This window comes from Chiloscyllium punctatum, chromosome 25 (assembly GCF_047496795.1).
Source record: "Chiloscyllium punctatum isolate Juve2018m chromosome 25, sChiPun1.3, whole genome shotgun sequence".
NCBI lineage: Eukaryota > Metazoa > Chordata > Chondrichthyes > Orectolobiformes > Hemiscylliidae > Chiloscyllium > Chiloscyllium punctatum.
Window position 1 is genome coordinate 67,832,354 of NC_092763.1, and position 7,963 is coordinate 67,840,316.

The 7,963-nt window shown below is 41.4% G+C and overlaps 1 protein-coding gene across 3 annotated transcripts in view; it reads left to right on the forward strand.

The window, feature by feature from the left end:
• LOC140496025 (phosphatidylinositol 3,4,5-trisphosphate 5-phosphatase 2A-like) overlaps window positions 1-2,787 on the forward strand; it is a 190,842-nt gene extending 188,055 nt beyond the window's left edge. For all 3 annotated transcript variants that reach the window (XM_072595470.1, XM_072595471.1, XM_072595472.1), the window contains one exon: window positions 260-2,787. In XM_072595470.1, the coding sequence (XP_072451571.1) occupies window positions 260-353 (94 nt within the window). In that variant the 3' untranslated portion in view covers window positions 354-2,787. The remainder of the gene's footprint in view (window positions 1-259) is intronic.
• The last annotated feature ends 5,176 nt before the right edge of the window (window positions 2,788-7,963 follow it).

Genomic DNA, 7,963 nt, shown 5'->3' on the forward strand with positions numbered 1-7,963 from the left:
CCTGGATTGGCATCCTATCAGAACCCCTTGAGATGCACTGGATAATTACTGTTGTGCCTCTACAAACACATCCAATGTTAATTGCTCAGCCAAACACATCACTGTGATCCTTGAAAAATGATGTGTGATACATGATAGATTTTACAAGAGGTTGATTTAGCGCACCTAGCTGATGAAAGTGATAATTATAATGATTTTAATTGTGTGCTAAATTACTGCTGTTAAGAGTCTAATGTCTTTTTTTCACCTTCACGTTCAGTGGCATTGCTGAAGAGGATTTGCTGGAGGCTGGCATCACTGATCCCATTCACAGGAAGTTGCTCCTGGAAATAGCGTCTCAACACAAGCCTTGATGAGCAACCCAGGCAAGAAAGACAGCAGGTTACATAAATGTACTTTATCATTTCTCTCAATTCAGAAATGATTCTTAACTGAACAAAAAAGAATATTCCGTAAATCTCAAATCAGAGCATATCCTGATAGTCCTTTGATATGTTTGGAAGGGGTTAACATTCAATCAAGCTTCCAGCATCACTCTGGCTGAGAGACCAGGAAGAAAACAGCAATGACCGCACTGCATCTGGAATTATCCCTTTTCGTCACTTCTGTAAATCCTTTACCACACACAGATGATAGCTAGGGATCAGAATCAGGGATGTAATCTGGGAGTCAAGCTTCCCCAGCTAGGAATGGAATCCAGTGTTGGCAGATCTTAACACTTAGTAATTCAATGGTTTTACTTCCATTTTTCAAGCTCAGGTACACCATCTAATATGGCTAACAAGAACTGCACCCTCATTACAAGCCAGAAGCTTCAAATGAGTATGGTACAAGCAACAGAAAATGAGGCCAAGGGCATATGCCTGAAATAGACCCTTTGCATAAGAAACTGAGGAGTCTAAGTCTTACCTATCCAGGACCTCCTCTGGAAAATTGGTTTACTTTGGACACAGTGAGCACTGGGTTAGCTGTGTTCAGGAAATCCTGGTTTGCAAATAACCTGTGCAGTAGTATATGATGGGGCTACTGCAGGCTGCTGTCAAAAAGATAAACCTTTTAAGAAAAGAATCACACTTTCCTGACTATAGATGAACTGGAGGAAAGAAACTGGACAAATTGTATTTTTTATGCTGTGCCTAAGCTTTCCTGGGCTTCCTGTTGATTTCACAACAACTTCATCAGAATCCTTTGTTGCTCATCAATATCACTCCAACTCCATATAAAAGTGCAGGGAAGGTGGTTTTCCTTCATTTATATCTGTGCATTGTAAGTTTATGGCCAAAAGCAGAGGCATAACTGGAACCACTCATACCTCTGGTGTTTTCTGATTTTTTTAAAAAAAAAGCTTCTCACAAAGACTTGGATTCCCTTTATCTTTGAAAATATTTTAATGAAAACTTGGAAAATGTCCATGGTTGCCTTTCCCTAAATGTTGCACTGGAAGTGTTTGAAAACAAAAAGTTTTGATGGCTCTGAAATTTAATTTTCATAAAGACAGAAGATGTTAACAAAGGGATGTGGAGTAAGTTTAGAGTTTCCTGAGGATCCTACTTATTCTCATTGATTTTCCTTTGTACAATTAAGTAGTCACAAATTTCTCAGGTTTAGTGAGACCATTATTGGAGTATTGTACAGCTTTCATCTCTTTACCTGAGGAAGAGAAGAACTGCTTCGTAGGAGGCACAACAAAGGGTCACTAGGCATGATGCCTAGAATGCACCAACTGTCTCTGGAGTTTCGAAGCCAAGGTGCCTTCATTGAAAGACTTTAAGTCTCTGAAAGATGATGAAACGGTAACTTGGGAAAGGCTGTTCTCAAGTTCAATGAAAATGGGCTGAAAGTTGGGAGGAATGGTGAATTGGTAGGAGGTGCCCTTTGCCTTACTGCCAAAATGCCATATTGCCTGTGTTGGTAAAGTTGGCATCCCACCAGCCTGCAAAATGAATGGGTTAAATCACTTAAAAGAGATCTATTCCCTGTTTCTGACTGGCCTTAGAGAGACTGCTGCCATGTGTAGAGACCTACCAAATAAACCCTGGTGACTTTCTAGTGCATACCTATGGATGTGGCAGGGCCCTCTATTCTGGGTAATCTTTAGCCCGTGGAAGGGCCCCAGTGGGCATGTTCAATGGTGATGGCATCTCAATGCACTTGCTAACCACTGCACTCTTCTAACCGCCCCATTCCTCCCTGACTCTGATCACCAGGCTCCACTTCCTCCAACCACACTTGCATTTCTACATTGGTGCCCCAGCATTGATGCACCCTATTTGTGCATCTTAACCAGTGCCCACTGCTGAGTGGCAAGCCATCAACCCTGAGATTGGACCAGCAATTCTTGGTGCTGTGTCTCCACCCTGACCCCAGACCCTGCAGAAATCTCTTAATTAGCTGCTGCTGGCAACATCCCTGGGGATTGCCGTTGATTAAAGCAGGGGTCAGCAGTGGCACTTTGTCATCTCATGCACAGTTCAATGAGGCATCGCCCCTGGCTGGAGAGCCGAGAACACAGGGACACTGTCACTGGACAAGGCGTTCACCAGTTCAGACTGAGAAGAGGAGGAACTTCTTCACTCGCTGAGTTGCCACCATTTGAAATTTTGTATGCATAGGACTCAGCATTTGAGTACATTCTAGGCTGAGATTGGTAGACTTCTGGAGCTGATGGGAAATTGGAGATGTGGTCAATAATAAACTGTTATCTTATTGATGGTATAGCTGCTGAAGAGGCAGTGTGGCCCAGTATTGCTCCTATTTATTGTGTTATGCTTGTTTTATGTTCAGAAATTCTTGGTGTCAATTGCTAATAAAAGATTGACAGAAATTTGAATGTAAACCTTAGACTAATCTAGCTTTTCTTGTTCAAGCACAATCTAACAGTTTTCTAATTCCAACATTTTAATTTTGGCCGTGATCTCTCTTGAGGCTTCCCAGTTTTTTTTAGATCTAATACAGTGGGCAAACAAGGCAGTAGGAAATAGGAACAGGCCCATCAAGCCTGCTCCACCCATCAAGATCCAACATACTTCACCTCCACTTTCCTGCCCTTACTCCGAAAGCCCTGATTCCTTATCGTTCAAGAATCTATCTCAGCCACAGTGTCTTTGATATGAATATGACTGGTTTCAAATTGATCGACTCTTCAGTAAAGATGGGCTATGGTAAATTCCTCCAACTCTTCTGGTGTAGTAATCGAGGAGAATAAATTGCACCCTCTTTCTAGATCCCATCTGAGACTCTTGTCATTGAAATTAATGGATAAGACATTGAAGGGATTTAAAATAGGCAGAATAGACCAGGCAGAGTTAAAATAAGGTTTTCTAGCTGTCCAGATACTTTGGAAAAACAACACTGGATACTAGATTTGAAAGACAAAAAAAACCTGTGAATATGTGATCTGCCTGTATTGCTCGCAAGACAAAGCTTTTCACTGTGCCTCAGTACATGTGACAATAAATTCAATTCAATTCAGTTCACACCATTGTATAAACACGGAAGTGAGGAAAGCAGCGCATTCAGAAAAGGAATCCTTTGACTTACATGGTTGCTGTAAATTGATGTTTCATTTTCTGAATTGATTACATCAAGTGAGATTACCTACAAGTTCTGAGAGGGTTGAATTTTGATTACACAATGGACCATCATGCTACATATGTAAGACCAACACCAAACAACAACACCTTACTTATCGTGAACTTGAAAAGTGGTAACTTCATGATGGCGATTTTGACAACATCTTTGTAAACATGTGCTGCCATGTCAGCATGTGCATATGAACAATAATGCATTTCATTGCTAGAATTTTATAGAGACAATACTACTCTAAAAAAGCTTATTATTATTGATTGTTGTACACAGTATAGGCTTTTATGAATGTTTGATTTTAATATATATTATGGATTGAAAACTTACTTGAGATTTGTTAATAGCAGTCCACAGATCAGTTTGATTTCATCATTTCTTTCGACATTTTTAATTGACATATCGCTTGGAGTTCTGAGATGTTACGACATGAGGTGAACCCCTCTGTTACTTAAACAAAACACCCAGAAAAGCTCACCTTGCCTCGTAATCTGTTAAAATATGAGTGACAGAGAACTCCCAAATTCCACTATTTAAAGAAAAAATATCAATTTTTTCCTTAACTCTAAAACTGAGCATTAATCAACAACTATTTACAATTCTAAGCCTCCTTTCTCTTAAATGTTTCTTATCTACCTCCATCCCTATAAGAATGTACTGTTCCAATCAAAACCTGTATTACGACTACATCAACTTAATTTCAAAACCACACAGTAGCTGTCGTTCTTGCTGTCTGTCTTCCTCTGGCTGAAGATTCCTTGGGTCATCTTCAGTCTTTTGCTACAAAGATGTATCATATGAAAAAGGTAACTTTGATATAAAGTTAAAAATCACACAACACCAGGTTATAGTCCAACAGGGTTAATCGGAAGCACTAGCTTTCGGAGCGCTGCTCCTTCATCAGGTGGTTGACGAGTATAAGATCATAGGACACAGAAATGCCCTACGATCTTAAACTCTACAACCAGCTGACACAGGAGCAGCAATCCAAAAGCTAGGGTTTCCAATTCAACCTGTTGGACTATAGCCTGGTGTTGTGTGATTTTTAACTCTGTACATTCTGGTCCAACACTGGCACCTCCAAATCATGAGTACCTTTGATAGAGAGTGCTTTGAATGACAGTCTCTCTCAATGGCAGTGACCTTGTCTGACTTCTAAAATGTTTGCTTTTCTTATACCCAAACATTGGATCATCTCATTGGTTCAATGTTGTCAAAAACAATAAATTCAAACTTGATTGAGTTTTAGTATCCTGGGGCATAATTTAAACTGATTGGTTAAATTCAAATTGTTGTCAAAACAGCAACCAACTCAGATATCTATTTCACAGTGAAATGTTCAATATTTTCAATTGTCCAGGACACTCTGAGACTGCTAGTTAGTCATATGATGGGTGCTTGTCAGCTGTCAGCGTATAACAGCATTCACTCTTTCTTAATAGTACTGTACATGCCTTCAACTTCATAACCAAAATGCATATAAGTATGTTGGGATTAAAAAATATTTTTTGAGAACATGATGCTCCAGGTTGCTTGAATATCTCACATGGTCAGTTAGGGTCAAACAATCTTCTTCAACAAATGGTTAACCAATATCTCCTTAAGGACGCAATTGGAAACCGACACATTTGGCTCAAGCGATCAAGGGAAATGGGGGAAAGTAGGATTGGGGTATTCAGCTTGATGTACAGAGTGTGATTACTATCATTTTTGCATTGATTTTTGTGGGACGTGAGATAGAATTAATGCCCCACTTCACCCAAAAGGTATTTAAAATAGACAGGAATGTGTGGGTGTATGTTCAGTTATCCTCACCCAGAGAGTAATTCACCTCTTGAATCCCAATGTCTGTCCATCACCTACAAGGCACAAGTCAGCAGTGTGATGAAATATTCCCCACTTGCCCAGATGGGTGTAGCTCCAACAACACTCAAGAAGCCTGACACCATCCAAGACAAATCAACCAGCTTGATTGGCACCACATGCACAAACATCCATTCCCTCCACCACTAACGCTCCACTGCAGAAATTCACCAATGATCCTCAGACAGCACCTTTGAAACCCACGACCACTTCCATTTAGAAGGACAAGGGATGCCAACTTGGAGGACGGGAAAAATTTCTGGCTGTAACAGCTGCTCCTTTTTTGAGGTATTTTAGGTGCTGGAGGTGATTTCCTTGAACCCCAGGAGCAGCAATTACTGTTTTATATGCTGTTGCATTGTTTTGGAATTTTGGGAATAAAAAGTCGAAACAATAGCAGTTTTAAAAGGGAGAAGAACAGACAACGGAAGCACATGTTGAGGACAGTGCAGGAGAGAGAGAGAGAGAGAAAGAGAGAGAGAGAAAGAAAGAAACTGACACTGCTTTTGCTGTTTGAATTCATGTATCGCTGGACATCGGAGTGTGTCTGGGAAAATTAACAAATATTAAAATTCACAATTGATCTTGGAGTAACTGTTGGGCAAAGCTCACAGCACAGAATCAGATAAGTGAATTGTTGTTTTAAGTGTGGCCTACAGAAAGTCTGTAGTAGTGAGTAGAGTGGGATCTTTCTTGATTATATGTTTTTGGAGATGTGTCTCTTGATTAAACTTAAAATATAAGCCATAACTATTTAACCTGGGGCAGTGTTTGTCACAGAATAAGATGGTGTTAGTTTCTGAGTCTGCAGATTGTGAAGAAGCAAAAATGGCCTTTAGTAGAGTGATATGTGCTTCTTGTCAGATGTGGGAGTTTAAAGAGAGTTTAAGGGTTACAGCAGATTATATCTGCAATAAATGCTGTTGGTTGCAAATCTTATCGGATCGAATGGATCGGTTGGAGAGACAGTTAGAAGCAATGAGCAATTTGCAACAGCAACAATATATGATGGATGGCGGTTATAGGATGGGGGGAAAGTCTCAGATATAGTCAGATAGATGGGTTAGCTCCAGGAAAGTTAAGAGATGTAGGTAGCTAGTGCAGCAGTCTTTTGTGGCTATATCCATTTCAAACAGGTATGCTGGTTTGGAAAAGGGAATCTAATCTAAAATGTAGGGGGTGGTGGATTCTCAGGGAATGTTGCATGAACAGCTAAGTTTCTGGTATTGAGAGAGCCTCTAATGCAATGAGGGGGTATTTCAGGTTCCAAAATATCAATTGTTTTAGGGATTCTGTAGTCCGAGGTACAGACAGACGTTTCTGTGGCCAGCAGCAAAAAGCAGAATGGTGTGTTGTCTCCCTGGTGCCAAGATCAAGGGTGTCTCAGAGAGGGTGCAGAATGTTCTCACGGGGGAGAGGAGCCAGCAAGAGGTCATTGTCCGCATTGGAACCAATGACACAGGAAGGAAAAAGGTTGATATTCTGAAGAGAGATTACAGAGAGTTAGGCAGGAATTTAAAAAGGATGTCCTTGAGAGTAGTAATATCTGGATCACTCCCAGTGCTATGAGCTCGTGAGGCAGGAATAGGAGGATAGAGCAGATGAATGCATGGCTGAGGAGCTGGTGTATGGGCGAAGGATTCACATTTTTGGACTATTGCAATCTCTTTTGGGGTAGAAGTGACCTGTACAAGAAGGATGGATTGCATCTAAATTAGAAGGGGATTAATATACTGGCAGGGAAATTTGCAAGAGCTGCTTGGGACGATTTAAACTAGTAAGGCGGGGGTGGGGTGGGACCCAGGGACATAGTGAGGAAAGAGTGAAACAGTCAGGGCAGGCAGGGACAAGGTAGGACGAATAAATTAAACTGCATTTATTTCATTGCAAGGGGCCTAACAGGGAAGGCAGATGAACTCAGGTCATGATTAGGAACATGGGACTGGGATACCATAGCAATTACAGAAACATGGCTCAGGAATGGGCAGGATAGGCAGCTTAATGTTCCAGGATACAAATGCTACAGGAAGGATAGAAAGGGAGGCAAGAGAGACGGGGGAGCGGCATTTTGATAAGGGATAGCATTACAGATGTGCTGAGGGAGGATATTCCTGGAAATACATTCAGAGAAGTTATTTGGGTGGAACTGAGAAATAGCAAAGGGATGATCACCTTATTGGGTTGTATTATAGACCTCCTAATAGTCAGAGAGATATTGAGAAACAAATTTGTAAGGAGTGGGCTGCACGGTGGTACAGTGGTTAGCACTGCTGCCTCACAGCGCCAGAGATCCGGGTTCAATTCCCGCCTCAGGCGACTAACTGTGTGGAGTTTGCACGTTCTCCCTGTGTCTGCGTGGGTTTCCTCCGGGTGCTCCGGTTTCCTCCCACAGTCCAAAGATGTGCAGGTCAGGTGAATTGGCCATGCTAAATTGCCCGTAGTGTTACGTAAGGGATAAATGTAGGGGTATGGGTGGGTTGCGCTTCGGCGGGGCGGTGTGGACTTGTTGGGCCGAAGG